Below are 19,129 nucleotides of genomic sequence, written 5' to 3' on the forward strand. Positions count from 1 at the left end.
TCCGAGATAACTCGACGGCGAGCAATCCCGGGCATCATGTTTTCACTGAGTCGTCGACGAATCGTTTTGCATCGGCGCCAGTACTGAGTGTCACGACGCATTACTTGTCTCTTCATCGCTCACAGACAGCGCCACAGCACGGCCGTGGCGCCAACGGAAACAGAGAGTACCCAGCTATAATGTGATATATACATATGCAGCCATTTTGTGAACGTCATATCCGTGACGGAAATACGTCACTCAAGCCTTGGTGGCCTCGGTATGAAACCCTTCCGTATTACTAATGCGGATACGTATTCGCGGTTGTTTAGCTCAACGCCCAAGATAATGTTTTTTTTTCTTTCTATGTTTTTTCAGTATCCAAGACTGCCATGCATGAAGCAAAGAATGAATTAAGCCACACTACGGCAGTGTGTAGGTAGTAGGCGAGGCAAAAGATTCAAGAGACGTGGCATAGTGCGAAACACAGACATGCAGTCGCCAAGCGTGTACATTCCTTTCTGTAGCAGTTCGCGTTTTTCTCACAAGTTGCCGTTCAGCGAGCTTCGTGCATCGATTCGGCAGTTGACGTCACACATTACGAGTAGGCTGTGGCAGTTTATTTGCCGAGAATCGGCTCACACCGATAAAAAGAGCGTCGCTGCATACATTTGTATGCGCGCCGCCCACCGCCCATCCACACTATAGAGTGCTGCCACCCGCAGCCTGATCTCGGGGTGAATAGTCACCGGTGGCGTAGCCAGATACCTTTTTCGAAGTGGAGGGGGAAGGCGAGTTCTACTTTACTTTATGTATGTGCGTTTGCATGTGTGTCTGTAATATACGCAAGTAGAACCGAAAAATTTCAGGGGTTGGGATTTAAAACCCCCTTAGCTACACCCCTGAGAGGCACCCTTATCATGTTCGGCTGTCAGTTGCGTAATATTAGCAAATATCCGCTAAGCTTGTTTGCTCTTCGGACTGAAGTATGAATAAATATGCAATAAATAAACCAATGAAAAAAATTCAAACAGGACTTTTGACCGTCCAATATACAAGTATTGCATGGTTCGCTAGCCCCAACGCTCGCGTTCTCGCTTTTCTTTTTTCTCTTTCTTAATTAACAGGCCGTGACAAAGAGCTGGTTCCCATGAAGTTCCGCAATTGACACACCGATGCCAAAGGGGACCTGGCTACTGAACCCCTGCATGGTACTGAAACAACGCCCTTGGTTACAGCTGTAGTCAGTCGTTTCGCATTAATCTCAACGTTTCGATTTATAATGTCGACCGATTCGAACAAACCATTCGTAGCCTCCACGTGCGAAAAACCTTTGAACTGTGGTCAACAAGCATCGCCGAGGTCGGTAACGAGTCCCGGTGCGACTTATGACCAAGGTGGCGACAGTGGCAGGACGTGCGTCGAACAATCGCCATTCTGGCCTGCGAAGAAGACCGACTTCTCCATCAACGGATTGCTCTCGCCCTGCGTTCGGTCGAGTTCTAACCCGAGCTCAAATACCGGCTCGTCCCACTATTCGGCTACGCGAGCACCGGCTACCGTCAGAGCGGACCTCCTGGCGAGGCCTGCTGCCTTCGAGTTCGCCAGGACCTGCGACAAGGACCAGGATCAAGTGGCGAAGTTCGAGTGGCTTCAGTGCAGCCGCTACAAACCTCCGAAGATTCCAAGTGAGAGAAATTTTTGCATACTTAGCACAGCTAGATCCTTAACTATTGGGGAATGTTGGCAACATTATGGGGATGGGGAGGGGTGGGCAGGCTGTCGTATGCTGTCATCGTTGCTTGGCGTATCACAGGCGACACCACGCGAGCATAGCCAGCTGCAGCGCGAGCTCACGCTAAATATTTTTTTTTTCCTCTATTCGACTTCCTTGAGGATGATTTAAGCGCAGGCAAAACACATATAGTAAAGCCATGTGTAGCGTATTGAGCGTGCCCTCACTACAAAATGTTCTTGTTCTTTGAGCACCTAGACGGTGATGTTGAGGGCGAACCACTTTAAATAAGGCCGCGTATAAAAATTGAACAAAAAGAGGAGGCACGCGAGAAATTGAAAAAGAGAAAGAAATGGAATGAATAGGAAGAAAAATAGAAATTCAAATAAAGAAAAGCTGGAAAACCCGGAACGCGAAAAATAAAGGAAGAGAGGAGGAAAGAAAGAGCAAGCCGAAGAGACAGGAAGAAGGCTGCCCAGCTTCGCCCTTTTTTTCGGGTTTGGCACCACAGGGCGAAGATGCTTTAATTTAAAAGAAAAATATATACGTTGACGCAAAACTGTGGTTTGTACGTAATCTACAGCCAAGCACACTAAAAAAAAAATCTCGTAATACCGCACTCAAAAGCATTCTTGAGAATTTGAACTCAAGTTCTTGAAGGAAATGTACATTAAAATAAACCATAAATGACAGAAGTACGGCGAAGTCAGGTAACGTAACAACACTAAACTTCGCAAAAGGTTCGATCGCGCCGACACAGAATACGCAGGCCAGTGGTTCTCTCATAGTGATCCATGAAGGTATTTTTCAAATTGGCAAGTTTTCTCAGCGCGCGAACATAGCAAAAAACGACAGAGTAGACAGAAAGAGCGCTGTCCTTTCTTTCGATGTTCGCACAATGAGAAAACTTGCCAGGATGACGGCACGCCAACTAGCCCAAGCTTCCACTCTCGTAAATTACTCTTTTTGAAGGTTCGTGAAACTCGTATACTCGAAAGAAAAACACGTTTATGGAGGCACATGTGACCACACCTGTGACAGCAGCCCCTTCGAACACATAAAGTACTGGATTAAATGCCCCAGTCTGCGCGGCAAAGGTAGCCGGCTAAAATTAATGAACAAAAGGCGTAGCCAAATCTTGGCCGAACTGAGTGGGGCGATTCATTGAGTGAGCTCGAGTCAGATGAGTACGACTGAGTGAGTAGAGTCACTGAGAGAGTTCGAGTGACGTCGAGTGAAGAGTTTATTGGCCTTCTAATAGACTGCCGCAAAAAGGTTAAGAATACCTCAAGTACGAGCGGAGTTACAGAGATTTGTAGCACGCTGTAAGCATTCTCTGGTCTCTCACCCGGCGTGCAGAAAGCAGGGAGGCACAACACGGGAGAAACTAGTTACTTCAGGCATGTGTCATGACCTTGAGCACTTTCTCGTTTTTTCTTGAAACGTGTGGCTTACTTCAGTGAGATCGCGAGCCAGCGCTAGGACATACATGTCACGCATTCACGCGAAGGCCGGGGTAACTTTGGAGCCGACGATGCTCCACTCGGCCAATGGCCAAATACTTATGGCGTGGTCATTTTGGTTAATGGCCTCATTTGTTGAGAGAAGAGGGAGTGATTTCTAGCTGACTTTGGCAATTTATTGTAAATTACAGGCGATGTGCTGCGCGATAATGTTAGGCTCTTCTTCTCTCAGGAGCCTCGACCACCGAATGACAGTGTTTCAGGCGATGCTCAAAAAATGTTGCATGACGCTGAGTACCACCACAAAAGACTTTCATTTTTCCTGTATCTTTTTTTTAAATAAAAATATCTGATGAAGAAGCGTTTATCAGGGCTAGAAAACGTGCGTACTCGAGCGTGCGGCGGCTAATTACATCGAGATGTTCCTACATCCAGTCACAGTTTCGATCTCTGAGAAGGGCGGGGCAAATGTGGTTTTATTGTCGGGGCAGCAGGCCAAGTGAGCACTCGCAGTATATGTATGCGAGCGCCACTTTAACAACTGCGGCAGCGAACACAGTGGGTTGTCTCTTATTGTTTACGATAAATACAAGTTGATATTGCCGCCAGGTGCCCCACTACGCGTTTAGTTGCGCGACGTAAACCTTAAGCTATATTATTAATAAGGCACATTTCCCATTGAAAGTCTGCTGAAAATCAGTGTCACACAAGTAGATCTCACAAGTCATCTCGCCAAAGCACATTGTGGACATTGTCAGACAGACATGCACCCGTATAGTACCATCACCAAGAAATAAATGATTTTTTTATTTCGTGATAAAGAGTGCTTAACAGCACGAACGACAGGATAGGATAAAAAAAGTCTTTTTTTTTAAAGAAGTCTCTTCTATCCCCTCCTGTCGTTTGCACTGTTAAGCACTCTTTATCGTAAGCGCCAAATTCTACTCTCTCTCTCTCTCAAGTTGTTCTCTTTTTTTTTTTTGTCCCCAAATACAGTGTATATACAGGCTTAGCAGTTTCAGGACTTCTGTGAGAACAGGGTGAGGAAAAAAAAGACATAAGCGCTAGCGTGTTTTAGTGGCTTGCGAAGGGTGTGACAAAGTCACAAGCGTTGTAGGAACGAAGCTTCTTATAGCGGCACCCGTTCGTCCCGCGTAGTATGTAACCAGTTTTACGCTTTGACATGCAAACATTTTGACCTCCAAGGTGGTGCTGGTGAGACATTTTTTCTGTGCGTTGTTGAACAACAAAAAATAGTGCTCAATGTACATGCCAATAGCTGATAGTGGGGTATGAGAGACAGGAGCATTCGGCTTTTAGTTAACGTGCACGCTGCGATCCCCATTAGCAGCCATTGCATGTACATTGAGCACTCTCTGAAGGGAAAGGGTTGCTACGTTATACCCGCTGGGTGTAACCATCTTAGTTTTAGAAATATTTAGCGAGCGTTGAGCCGCAGTGCCATGAATACAATGAACTAGTATATACCACGAATGAACTCGAGGTAGTGAAAGGTGGGAAGTAGGTACGAAGTGCAAGCCGTAAGAAAGTAAAAGCCGAATTCTCCGCCTCTCATTTCCTATTAGCAGCCATTGGCATGTACATTGATCACTATCTGACTGAAGAAGTTTGCTACGTCATACTCGCTGGGCGTAACCTCCTTGGTTTTCGAAAGGTTTAGCGAGCGTTCGGCCACAGTGCCATGAATACAGTGAACTAGTATATACCATGAACTCGAGGTGGTTAAAGGTGGGAAGTGGACCCGAAGCGCAAGCCGTAAGAAAGTGTGCGTGTGCCACCTCTCGTTTAGTCCTTGGAATGTCCGCTGGATGGCGGTGCTTCTATATGGGGAATAGGGAGCCTACATGAACGGCCGTTTTTAGGGTGGAGACATCTTAATAAGTGCCTTCAAGAAACTCAGCCAAAACCAGCGGGCAACGGGGCACGCTGTTGCCAGCTTCCACCAAATTCGGCATAGTTTTCTGTGCGCCGCCATTTTGGAGCCAGCCAACACACAACACCTGGGCTTTTGACAGCGGCGGTTCTCAGGGTCGGGGGCGCTGCGAGCGCTCGATGGTGACGGACGCACTCCACATCGCCTCCGTAGATTTTCTGCTATTTCTGCGGACATCCACCTTGGTACCCCTGAAACTTGGATTTATCGTCACCGCCAAGTTCTCCGCTTCGCCTAGACAACACCTTCGTCCAGGTGGGTCCAGTTTTGACAACTTGAGGGACGTCCTTCACTGCCGGCTACAACACCGCCTCGCTAAGGGCTCTCAGCCCGGCGATGGCGGCCGCTAACGTGGTTACGGGCTATGATCCTACCTCAAGCCAAATGCTGTCCATGGAGATTTCATCCTCCAAAAACACTATGCCATCAGAAGATGAATACCTCGACGACATGGTGAAACTGTGGCAACGCAAGCAAGCGAAATCGAAGTCTGCGTCTCAACAACAACGAGACGCCACGGCGGGCCACCATTCCCCAGCCTTGCAAGGAACGCCGGCGCGCCATCCCTCCGGCGGTGTGCCTACCTCTGCTCCGTCCTCGCAGCCAGCGAAGCAACGCAAGTGGCGTCCGCGTCAAACTCCTCGCCTCTCTCGCGACGACTACATCGTAGTGCTGAAACCTCGCGTTCCCTGCGAGCTACGCACATTTGTCCCGGCCGATCGCGCGGGCGACGCCATCCGCAGCTACCTCGGCGACCGGACTACCACGCAAATTCAAGTGTGGCCAATCTGGGAACAGAACATCTTGGTCTGTAGCACCACCATTTTGCCTATGGCACAGCGACTCCTCGGGGACTTCCAGCTGCAAGTGGGGGATCAGCAGCTGCCCGTTCGAGGCCACGCCAAGGCACCAGGGGATACATGCAAGGGCGTCATCAATGTAAACCCTGCTGAAAGCCCGGAAAAGATAAAGTTTGAACTGTATTGGCCTCAAGGTACTATCCTTGCGGTCCGCAAACTCGGAGATTCCGCGGCGGCGGTGGTGACTTTCGAGGGCACGAAGTTACCCCGCTTCCTCTTCTACCACTGCGTGGCGACGTATATCCGCGCCTATAAGAAAACGGTCCCTGTATGCACCAAGTGCGGTACCATCGGTCATCGACCACCTCAGTGCCCTCACGCCGCTCCAACCCAGTGTGCCAAATGTGGAACCCCCGCACCTGCAGGTCTAGATGCCCACGACTGCCACCCCAAGTGCCTCCTCTGCCATGGCGCCCATGAGACTGGGACCAGTGGCTGCACGGCAAAATACCGAAAATATCGGAAACGCAAGCAGCCCTCAACATCTCCTCGAGGGACCACCTCATGTTCGTCACAGCCAGACAGCAGCACAAACCTGCATCATTCGGCTCCACCACTCCACGCCGACTCTCAAGCATTCCCACCGCTCGAAGCACCAGCGGCGGTACCTCAGGTGAGCAGTTGGGCAGGGAAAGCTGCTTCTAAGCCTCTCTCACCCCCTTCTGTCGATCCTCCTTCTCCCGAACTTGCGGCCCTTCGCCAGCAAGTTGCGGCACTTCAAAAGCACAATTCTCTTTTAACTAAACAACTCGAACTCTTAAATAAGCGACTTCAACCCCAACAACAGTGTACTGCAAAGCCATCCGGTATTGCTTCCTCTGTCCAGGCGGCTACGCCAGCTATGTCCAAGCTTAGTCCTCGCGCTAAGTCCACTCCCATTAAACCGCCGGTTCAAGCAGCCATGTGTACTCCAGCACTCGGAACCGGTGCTACATCTACTCCAGAAGCTCTTGAGGCTCCTGGGGCACCTCAGGTTCTCTTGCCCGCTAACCAAACTCTCCCTAGCGAAGAGCACACCCCGCACGTAAAGGAACGCCTCACGCGCGTCGAAGCTTCGATTAATCACCTCCTCACCAGCTTCTCGGTCCAACGCATAGTAGTAGAGGTTACCCAGGCTATTCAAGCCTGGGCAATCACCCAGTTTCAACCCAAGGCATCGCGTTCCCGCTCCTGCTCGGTGAGCAGTGAGGGTACAGCTCCACGGCGTCGTCGTAAGGTGGCTACCACCACCCCGTCGTCGGACAATGTGGCCTCCGTGCCCCTCCCTGCCTCTGAGGATTCCGAGCGGGACATGGAGGACCAAATATAAAACCTAGGACAGTCACGATGGCTACCAATCGTACGTCCCGTTCAAACATTGCGTCTAAATTCGAGATCATACAGTGGAACCCTGGAGGCTTCGGGAACAGGCGAAAGCGTTCACATCTTTCCCTTTTCCTCAGCTCACTTGGCTCTCAGCCGGCCGTCTTGGCGCTCCAAGAATCTGGCCCTGCTCCATCCCTTTCTGGATACTGCTCCTATGTAGGCGGCACCACCACATGCCTCCTCGTGCATAAAGCTTACACGGCGATACAGATCGACCTCGATCTGGATCTTCCTTACGACTACTGCATGATATCAGTGCTGTCTCAGCGGAGGGGCCAACCATCAATACATATCTTAAACGTGTACTGTCCCCCTCGCCTTGCGAGGGCTTCGTTTGCGCATCTCTTCCATCGGGCACTGCGTATAGCGGCCCGACAACCACTGGTGATTGTCGGGGACTTTAATGCCCCCAGCCCTCACTGGGGTTACCACTACGAGAAGGCCCGGGGCAGAGAGCTCAAGGAGCTCATTTCCTCGCTGAGCCTGACGCTTCTTACCGATCCGGCACAACCCACACGTTCCGGCAACTCGGTCACGCGAGACACATGCCCCGACCTCTCCCTCACCCGTCACATCCGCGATGCTACATGGGAAAATTTAGGCGAAAACCTAGGCAGCGATCACTTTTTACTCCGCATTTCGTTCACACCGCGGCAGAAAATGCGCCAACACTGGGGCCAAGCCCGTCTCACCGATTGGACTCAGTTCAGAATGCAACCATTCCCCGCCGGCCTCTCCTCGACCGAATATGCAGCGTGGGCATCATACGCTCTTCATATGAAACAAGCGAACACTCGCACCCTTGCAACCTCTAATTTGACTCCTGCAATCGATCCACACCTCCTACATCTTTGGCACGCTCGCCGCGGGCTCATAAGGCGCTGGAAACGCAACAAACTTAATCGAAAACTTCGCGCTCGCATTGAGGCGCTCACTGCAGAGGCGGCCGCATACTCCGCACAACTTTCCGATGCTAACTGGGCAGACACCTGTTCGAAGGCTGCAAGCCAGATGAGCTCTAAGAGTGCGTGGCGACTCTTTAGAAGCCTTCTCGATCCCTCCACCACCAGGGGAGAAACGCAACGCCAGCTCCACCGTGTTCTGCATGCATTTCAGGGCACTACGGATGAACTCGCGCGAGAACTTTGTGACCGCTACATCTGCCGCACAATTCATCCCGCAGGCCCAGCATATACGTATTCCGGCGCCCCTAACACCGACCTCGACGCCCCATACACGCTTTCTGATTTACGATTTGCACTCACGAAAATGCGACGGGGCACGGCCCCTGGACGCGACGGAATTACAGTATCGCTCCTGGCAAATCTTCCCGACCAAGCACACCTCTCGCTACTCCAGCTTATAAATTCGATATGGGACGGTTCTCCGCTTCCAACGGAATGGACCACATCGGTCGTGACATTCATTCCCAAATCGGCAAAGTCCGTTAGTATTGAGGCACTGAGACCCATCTCACTTACGTCTTGCGCAGGCAAACTCATGGAAACCATGGTTCGCGAACGCCTTTCAGCCTACTTGGAGGCCAGGAGCACCTTTGCCGACACGATGTTTGGCTTTCGCCCGCATCTGTCGGCGCAGGACGTCCTGCTCCAGCTTCAACACGATATCATAGAGCCGACTACTATGCGCCATAACGATAAAGCCGTGCTCGCTCTCGATCTCCGCGGGGCGTTCGACAACGTCAAACACAGCACTATACTCACTAACCTGTCTACCACAAACTGCGGGCAGAAGACTTTCAACTACATTCGCGCCTTTCTATCACATCGCACCGCCTTCATTCGCCTTAATTCTACCGAACACGGCCCGTACTTATTAGGCACGCGGGGTACACCTCAAGGGGCAGTTCTGTCTCCTCTGCTTTTTAACCTGGCGATGATGAACCTCCCCTCTCTTCTAAGCGAGGTCGAGGGAATACAACACGCACTATATGCGGACGATATCACAATCTGGACCAACACCGGCTCCTTAGCGCAAATCGAAGAACGCCTGCAAAAGGCTGCCCTTCTGGTGGACACCTACGCAGGTTCATGCGGCCTGGAGTGCTCTCCAGCTAAATCGGCTCTTCTTTCAGTCTCTCCGATACCGCCGCCTCAAATTTTTCTTCCGTCCGGGCCCGTCCCGGCAGTGCAAAATATTCGGGTTCTTGGCCTTCACCTCACATCGTCTTTGGATCCAAAGGGCACAATAGCAGGCCTCAGACGCACCAGCGAACAGGTGAGCCGCATGATACGGCGGGTTTCTACTAAGCGCGGGGGCCTCCGCGGGTCTCAGTCCCTCCGATTGGCCCACGCGTTTGTGACCAGTCGCGTCCTCTACGCCTTGCCTTACCTTCGCCTGCGTCGTCGACACGAGCACCAGCTGGACGTCCTTCTTCGTTCAGTATACAAACGCGCTATGGACCTACCTATTGCAACTTCCAACAGCCGATTCACGGCTCTGGGGGTACACAACACCTTTGCAGAGATGCGCGAAGCTCATCGCGTTAACCAAATCAATCGACTGTCGCAGACGCCTTCAGGGCGCCGTCTTCTACACAGACTTGGCCTTAACCCGATATCTGACCAAGACCCTCTGCAGCCGGTACCAAAGCTTTGGCGTCAAAAGCTATGGGTGGAACCTCTACCCCGTAATATGAACCCTGACCTCCATCCCGGCCGTAGACTAGCACGCGCCGCGGCCCTTCATACGCGACACTCCGATCGTCCTGGTGTTTTCTACGTGGACGTCTCGGGTCCCTCCCCTTCGGGTCACTTCACGGCTGACGTGATTACAGAGGGCAAACACGTAGATGGCCTCTCCTTTCGAGCAGACACGGTAACGCACGCTGAAGAGGTTGCCATAGCTTTGGCCGCCTCTCACCCTGCCTCACGCACCATCCTGACGGACTCGCGCTCGGCCTGTTCTCAGTACCTTCAGGGTTCCATTGCCCCGCTGGCGGCTAGCCTACTACAGGCAGCCTCTTGGCGCTTTAACCCTCATCCCATTCGTATAGTGTGGACCCCAGGCCACTCGGGCCTGCCCGGCAACGAGGCGGCAAATGCCGCTGCCCGCGCTTCTCATGTCCGGGCCGTTGCCCCTCCATGTCCCGAGACGGAATCTGGCAATACCAACCTGACGCGCTTTCGCGAAATTTTGGCTTATTACCGGGCTTCGCGCCGCCTCTACCCGGACCCCGCACGCGGTTTGGAGAAAGCGGACGAACGACTGCTACGCCGCCTGCAGACGAACACCTTTATAAGTCCGGCGGTCGCCAGGCACTTTTTGCCGGAAATTAATGGCACCTGCTCGACCTGTCATGTGCTCGCCGACACATATCACGTCGTAGCATCGTGCCCAGTTAATCCCGTCCCTTTCTCATCCCCTTTTCCTATCCCAACTAGAGAGGCTTGGGAGGAGCACCTGCTCGGCTGCTCTACCTTGGCTGCACAACGCTCCTTGGTGGAGCGCGCACGGGCAGCTTCCAGCTCCACTGGCGTCCCGGAATAGGGTCTTGCCACTCTAGCACGCCGATGGGCCACGTCGGCACTCTCTAGTAAACTTTTTCTGAAATAAATGTTTTTTTTACCACCACCATCTCAGGGTCGTGTAAGCGACCCCGTTCTCAAAGTGAGCGCACGAAGAAATTCGCAGCCTACACACAAACACTTGCGACATAATACTGAGGTTACGCTGACACGAACGCAAGCGTGGCAACAGCTCAGACTAGCGAGCGCGTCTCCGTACGAACGCGCGGACGCGTCCCGTTTGTGGGCTTTCTACTCGCAATGCGTGGACACAGCAACGACAACTTCGGTTATCTACTCATTCGCGAACACCGCGAAACACATATACGTGTTCCGCAGGAAAAAACAGTGAACGAAATACGCAGTACTCACAGAGCAAATACGAGACGCACTGGTGGGCTCCCAGCCGTCTCGCTTCACTTGAGCCAGCCATAGTTGTCGTCGGCCAGGGCTCGCTGGAAAGCGGAACATTCGCACCCCCTTTCTGTTGTGGTTAGTGCAGAGCGGTACGCAGCATCCAGGCATTCTAAGGCTTCACCGGCAGCGTTTAACACGCTACCGCAACGTTCGACGCCGTATTGTTGAGAACTAAACGCAACCGGGCGTAGACGCAGTGCGGGCACCAATATGGGGCGACAGCGCGGCGTTGCTGTCTGGCAACATTGTGTTTTGGCGGGCGGTGGTGCGTTGGCGGCATGTAGTGGGTCAAAGGCTGACATCACCATAAAAACGGCCGTTCATGTAGGCTCCCTAATGGGGAATATATGATGAAAAGATGCGAGATGGTGGTACTTGGAGTGTTGAATAGATGGACGAACGGACACATAGACAGATGCATGGATGGACGCATGAACGGATGCAGGGGCGGCTGCTAAAAGACGCAAAGAGAGGAAAAGAATAGATAGGCTATTTCTGTTATTGTTTACAGCGGCAAGACGACGCGAGCTTCCACGGAGACGCTACGTGGGCCGCAATCCCCGCATTCCGTTCTCGGGCGCCCAGGTGTCGGCGCTGGAGGCGCAGTTCGCGGTCTCCCGGTACCTGAGCGGCGCGCAGGTCAACAGCGTCGCCACACGACTGGGGCTGACAGAGCAAAGGGTGAGTGCAGACGTCCACGTTACTGCGTCACCTTTTCTACACGTGCGTGGAATGAATATCCCGTAAAAGAAAAAAAAAAAGGTGGAGGAATGCGTTCCGAACTCGATTAAAGTGGCCACGTGACGGTCACCCACCAGATTGAGGTTTTCAGTGAAGTATAGGAGCATATAGGGTCTATTGTGCCTGTACGTGTGTGAAAAATGGACTGTGAAAAAATAATCCGTTACAAAATGAGTCCTATAGAAGTTACCAGCTATAAATCCCGCCCACCACCAGTGACCGCCATTTGGCGTGTGTGACGTCATGTACTTCATTCAGTGGAGTCATCGTCCTTTAGACGATGGAAAACCTTGAGTTTTCATTGTTCAACACAAAGACGTTCCAATAGTTTATTGCATGCGCAGCTGATCACGAATAAATATTGTAGACCGCAGTACAGACGCTTGCAAAACGAATGGCTTGTTACGTCACGGTTAGTGAGTACACGAGTGTTTTCAGACTGTCAGGTCGCTCGTGTGTTTACAAACATGCTCGTTATAAATTAAGTTTTTGAGCAAATGCGTTGCAACTTCGCCAGCTTGTTCGTGAACAGCCAAGGACGAACCCTCATAACGCACATTATGCGCGAAAATTGGGCGTCATGGCCCCTTTGAAGCTTCAAGGCGGGCTTGTTGGTATACGGCATATTTGAATAACAAATGGTAGTGCAAAGAAACGGGACACAAGAGTCATGAGAACAAACAGACAACACTACCAAGGAAAATATAGAGGATGTTATTAGTATATAGTAAATTTAATGTAAATGTGAAGAAAGAAAAGTGTACGGAAAGGTAACTTGACATGGGTAGGCACCAAATTTACGACCTTCGAGTATTGCGTCCGATGCTCTACCAACTGAGCTACCACGGCGGATATCCACCTGTCCTCTGTATGATGTATGTATGTGCATATAAACGTGAGAGCGTCAGTCAGCGTCACCAGTAGCCACGATGGCGATACGTTGAGGTTTGGGTGAATGGAACCTTTTGCGTAATAAATGTGGCCTCATATAGGTTCATTTTGCAGTGCTTGACGAGTAAGTCATTCGGCATTCCGCTTTCATTGGCCCAAGTCAAATGCATAATCTTTCTTACCTTGTAATGGACATAAACAAAAACAAATTGCATTAAGTGTCTAGTCTGAAATTTTGATTCTCTTTATGCAAAGCTCCACCGCCGTGGTCTAGTGGCTAAGGTACTCGGCTGCTGACCCGCAGGTCACGGGATCGAATCCCGGCTGCGGCGGTTGCATTTTCGATGGAGGCGAAAGTGCACTAGGCCCATGTGCTCAGATTTGGGTACACTATAAACAACTCCAGGTGGTCGAAATTTCCGGAGACCTCCACAACGGCGTCTCTCATCTTCATATGCTGGCTTTGGGACATTAAACCCCACATATTAATCAAATTTTGATGCAAAAACAGAACCTGAATGGCTTCAGGATAAATAGATATGAGCGGTGAGGCTGTTATTGGTCGAGCCTATCATTTCCTGCTGCCGTCGCAGCTCGAAAACGGGTAGGTGAGTCTTACGTGCTCATCTCTGATCTCTGCCATCAAGCCTTATATCGGGTTAAGTTTACAGCCAAATTTATTCCTCACACATGCTTCAACGCACTAGCTTTCATTTTCCGATGGAGGCGGAAATGTTGTAGGCCCGTGTGCTCAGATTTGGGTGCACGTTAAAGAACCCCAGGTGGTCGAAATTTCCGGAGCCCTCCACTACGGCGTCTCTCATAATCATATGGTGGTTTTGGGACGTTAAACCCCACATATCAATCAATCAATCAACTAGCTTTCATGCGCCGCCCCAATATATATTGATCTGAGACGTAAGTTAGAGGGGGGTAGGTGCCATGACGTCCCCTGTAAAATTTTTCACGGGATTTTCTTGATAAAAAATTTGTGGGGGTCGCATTTCACACAACCGTTTTTTACCGGCTTGCAATCACTGATAACTCGTATACGAAGGTGCACAATCAAAAGGTGCACCATAGAGCTGATATTGGCGTCAAAGAGGATTTAGACCATCACTGGGAAAGCTAATTTTACGCCAGTGGACTCATGAGTCGACTCCCGCAGGCTCAGGTCAAGCCGTGTGTCTCAGCAAGTCCGGCGGAGCGGCAATATGGTGGTGAGTTTCAGTCAGAGGCAGGCCGCTGGAGAAAAGGCTTAAGCGAGTCTGAGTTTGAATGAGTACGGTAGAGGAGAATTTCGGTGAGCCCAAGTCAGAGCCTCTCTGAGCAAAATACATTGCTTGGGTCAGTCTGAATGAGTTTCAATATTTTTGCAGAGCTATGGGTGTCAGTACTCACGGTACCACTCACCACCACTATTACCCCGGCCACTCTTCCCACTTCATTTACCCACTTTATTCAACCCCTCTTTATTCAACTCCACTTCATTCAAATCCCACTTCATTCAACCAACCCAAATATTCGGCAAAGCGAATACTTCCGTGTAAGCCAACATCTTCCCCGTTTCTTCAGTGTCCGCTGCGCGCAGCTGGTTGAATTCTTTAAATTAAAGATCAAGAATGTTTAATATCAAACAAAATTAAGAATAATTACTATAAAGCGTATGAATCACTGCATCATAACATTATTTTGGTGTGATAAACTATAGAGTTTCTTGCAATAATGCGTTAATATGGTGCATCTACGGACATGTTCTTCATAGGTGGCGTCAGAAAAAGTCAACGCATGCATGTATGTGCAGCTAAATCTAAGCATAAACGTGCCTGTAGCATGCGATATTTGAGGCTGGAATACGAACCCGTGACCTTCACATCAGTAGTAGAGCACCATGGAGGGACACAGGTGGCGCACGATATGCAGTGATAGACAACACGTGTCTTCTTATTGGCCAGATTTTCAGCCATTGATTGAAGGGTTCTTACGTTTTGTTCTATTTCACCATTCCCCAGAAACATTTCTGGAGCCTCGCGTCATTCATTTATCTTTACGCGTCTGTGATTAAAATATCCCTACCGTCTTCTTGCTTCCCTCCACTCCTTGCACTTCACGACGAATTATTATTTTTTATTTGAGTGCGCAAGTCAAGATTTCGAGTCAGACGTAAACAAGTAAGCTATAAAGCAAAGAAACGTTTCTTTTTTGTCCGGTTACGCATATATGCGGGAGACGGCGTGCGCTCTATTGTCGCCCTCCCTTGCAACGCCCGGAACGGGAGCGCACTGACCGGGGTCCTTTGTGACGTCGCAGTGGATTTGTCAGCCGTGACAAAAGTGGACGCAACAGCGCGAAACATGGTGCATAACATGGACAGGAGACGGTGCGCTGAATATCAGTGTGCGCACAAGGGAGGCGATACTGGTGGCCTGGATTGGTTTATGGTGTTCCCTTCTGTGGGAACGAGACTCTTGTTCAGTATTACCCATTGTCGTAGACGTCACGTCATTGTTCGTCAGCATCTGGCCTTTGACGTGTCCCTTTTCAGCATTCTTTCTTCTCTATTGCCGTTGACAGACTGCGAGCTGTCCAGAGGAAATCAAATGAACCCAGCTTAGTTGAATTTCGTAATCCGAGAAAGCTCGATCGTGTAGTTTCAGAAGCAGTGAGCCCGACTGAGTACAACATTGATTGTTTCGAGTTCGGTTGAAAATGAATGAAGCCGACTGAGTACACAGTACTTCAGCTACTCTGAATTGTAATGAGGTCCATAGTGGGCAGCGCACAAAAGGAAACACACAAGAGAAGGAATCAGGACCAGCGCTTGTCCTGATTCCTTCTCTTGTGTGTTTCCTTTTGTGCGCTGCCCACTATGGATAAGTTCCAACTCGCCCGCCTTTCGGTGCTACAACAGTGTAATGAGGTCGGCTGAGCAGTCAGCTCAGCCGACCTCATTACGAGTCAACTCAGCCGACCAGTAGAAATTGTCGCAGACATATATACGTGCGCACGGGCGGGGCCAAGAGGAGCGGCCACCCCCGTTAACCGCCAGGCAGCACACGAACCTGCGCCGCTGCTCACTTTGTTGATTTTGTTGCTGGTGATCATGTTTTCACGTCTAGCGCCATTCCATGTTCTTGCCACACAAAATTCCATCTATACTACAAGACCATGTAATGGAATTGGATGAAAGGGCAGAGAAGGCCTACGCCTAAAAGATGCTTCCCCAACCCTCTGTTCCATTGGCCTCTTCTATTTTAAGAGGGGCAAACAGAGTTGTTCTTGATTTCCTCACACTACACGGCATTCACGCAGTGTTTCTTATGTTTTAAGCAACGGCGGAAAGAAGTGTACATTTAAGAGCTCATTTTTTTGTTACACACAATATAAATAAGAACTAACAAACAGTGATGCCAAAGAATTAAAAGTACAGCAGGCGTCATTAGTTGTAATGGCAACGTAAATGAGAAGAAAAAAAACAAAACAAAAAGATAATTTGCCCACTGGCATGCAGCGACCGAACCTGCAACCTTCGAATAACACGTCCGATGCTCTACTAACTGAGCTAAATCACTACATCCGATTTATAGGGCATGTCATATATGGTGCAGGGATGAATGTACTAGTCACATTGTACTTTTCGCGCACGAGACATGACAATACTCTCTATCCTTATTTATTACTCACTGCGCAGGTGAAAATCTGGTTCCAGAACCGTCGTGCTCGAGAGAAGCGCGAACGCCAGCCTCCTGATGCAATCGAGCACCACTCCGCTGTGTTACGCTCAGCAGCCGAGACCGTTTGTCTGACACCGGCGGTGGAATTGGATGTGCACTCCGAGCTTCAGCCTCCGGATCGGAATATCTCATCACTCTACACTGGCGGAGTCCCGCCTTTTGTGTATTGGCCAGCGCTCCGAGTGCCGCCACGGTGCAGTATAAGAGAGAACGACATGCTCACCTGACCTGCCTCGGCCAGAAGTGCTCAGTTAGCTTCGGGGAGATCACTACATAAAAAAAAAAGAGATAAAATCGAATCCAGACTTATCATGTCGCTGCGTGAAATTCTGCCTTGATACGCACGCTACTCTCTTGTCCCCCGTTAATTTGACAGTTTATCATTGCTACTTTATGTGCATTCGTGCTTTGAGTACATTTTCTTCGAAACGCCCGTTGATTCACGTTTAAAGCTCGATTGATTGATTGATTTTTGGGGTTTAACGTCCCAAAACCACGATATGATTATGAGAGACGCCGTAGTGGAGGGCTCCGGAAATTTCGACCACCTGGGGTTCTTTAACGTCCACCCAAATCTGAGCACACGGGCCTACAACATTTCCGCCTCCATCGGAAATGCAGCCGCCACGTTTAAAGCTAAAATCTTTTAAGCGCACGAAAACCGAAGACAGCACTAAGAATGCGACAGAGCCACGCTTTATATTCAATTTATTGTTTCAAATTAATATGGGAAATTCTTAGTTCTTCTGTCTTCGTTTTTCGTGCGCTTAAAAAAAACTTTTGCGTTTAACATGAATGTTCACCAACTATAGCCAAACTCACGATCTTGTTGCCCACAAATTTTTGCTCACTGTTTGTGTCTTGAGTAATGATTATGAGAACTGATCCTGCAGCAAACTCCGGCTAACTATCGGCTCACCTAGAGCATATCGGATAACGTAGTCTCCCACCACATGGCTGACAGTGCGGCTTTATGCTGTTAATAAACTTGCTGTAGGGCGAAGGGTACCCGTTATGCAGCATTTCATTTATTGATTTATTTGCAACAAAATGTTGGGGAGACCAGAAAAAAAAACTGGCATAATCAGCTTGAGGGTGTCCTGGCCACCCTAGAGATACGTATTACAGCATAAATGGTGGTAACGAACAAAAATGAAAGACACGCTTAACATATTGCACATGAATATCCCCCATGCAAAAAAAAATAAAGATGTGCTGGCATAGACATTTATAAAGAATATTAAAAAATATTTCTCTTGACAAGCAACGAGAACGAAAAATAGACGGAATTGTTTATAGGCAAGTTCATGATAAGGATATTGTGGCGAAAGGTCTCGTTATTTAAATAATGTTTCCGGAATGTTAAAAAGCTGCTATTTACTGATTCTAATTAGCAGAGCTGGTACCATTCGTAAGGTCGAGCCCTCGAGAGTTGCGGGTGCAGGAATATACGCTTGGACCAACTGATTGTGTTTACATATTTAAATAAAGACGAGGAGGGAATCAAGCTGCCGGGTGCCTTCTCCCAAAGTATAGGTCCGTCGCCGTGGTACTGTTCGCGCGCGGGCATGGGCAAGCTCACTGGCATCGGGGATAGCAGGGTGGTTGCCCCATGTTGGCAAGAAACCAGGTGACGTGGTGGTCGATTTCCGTGCAATTGGGATCTTTTGTAAGAATATGGGCCGCCTACTCACAGACCGACCCAGTCATGAATGATGGTGATCATAATGATGATGATGATGATGATGATGATGATGCCCACACTGGGAGGTCGGCCAAGAAACGAGTGATGAACCGACACGTGCTCTCTTCGTCATCTTCTGCTTCGCTCCCAGAGCACGTGCGCCGATTAGTCCACCGTGATGCGACGTAAATCACACAAACTTAGAAATTGCGTCAACCCCGTAGCTGCAACTATGACTCGCGCCCGTAAGAGCGTGGTGGCCTTTGAAAGTAGTAGAAATTGCAAAACCCTTCGTAACCGCAATGCCAAAATATGCACGTAAGCTTCAAATCGGCAATTTCGTCGCTTCCGTCCAAAGCCACGAAAAACTTAAGACGAATATCCATGTGAGAGCTCACGTATTAACTTTTCGAAATTATATTCAAAGCAGGTTCCGGTTTTGGCACCTAGCCAAGCATTATTTGGAAAGCTCATATTCGTAATTTGCCAGTTTCGCATAATGACTGTATTGCGCCGACCGAAGGATGAAGTTGACGTGGAATAGAATAGAAACACACATACGCTGCGCGACGCTCACTTTTTTTTGTTATCTTATGAAAGTTACTTAATCACTTCGTCCATGTAATACTAAGCCAAAACAATCAAGAACCTTCGCAAGCTATACTCACATTCCATGCTATATGTGAAAAAAATTATTTCTTCCATTTGCACTGTTTGCGTCACATGCACTGCATGCGCCTGAGTAAAAATACCTGAAAGCACACGACTACGTAACGTGC

General features: G+C 49.6%; 1 protein-coding gene across 1 annotated transcript; it reads left to right on the plus strand.

Annotated features, from left to right (window-relative positions):
- Positions 1-1,261: 1,261 nt before the first annotated feature.
- LOC119168222 (uncharacterized) lies at positions 1,262-16,971 on the plus strand. The gene is made up of 3 exons (XM_075867974.1): positions 1,262-1,667; positions 11,746-11,981; positions 16,624-16,971. The coding sequence occupies exons 1-3, from the start codon at positions 1,262-1,264 to the stop codon at positions 16,891-16,893; spliced, it is 912 nt and encodes a 303-aa protein (XP_075724089.1). The 3' UTR covers positions 16,894-16,971.
- Positions 16,972-19,129: the final 2,158 nt, after the last annotated feature.

Source organism: Rhipicephalus microplus, chromosome 6 (genome assembly GCF_043290135.1).
Source record: "Rhipicephalus microplus isolate Deutch F79 chromosome 6, USDA_Rmic, whole genome shotgun sequence".
NCBI classification, from domain to species: Eukaryota; Metazoa; Arthropoda; class Arachnida; order Ixodida; family Ixodidae; genus Rhipicephalus; species Rhipicephalus microplus.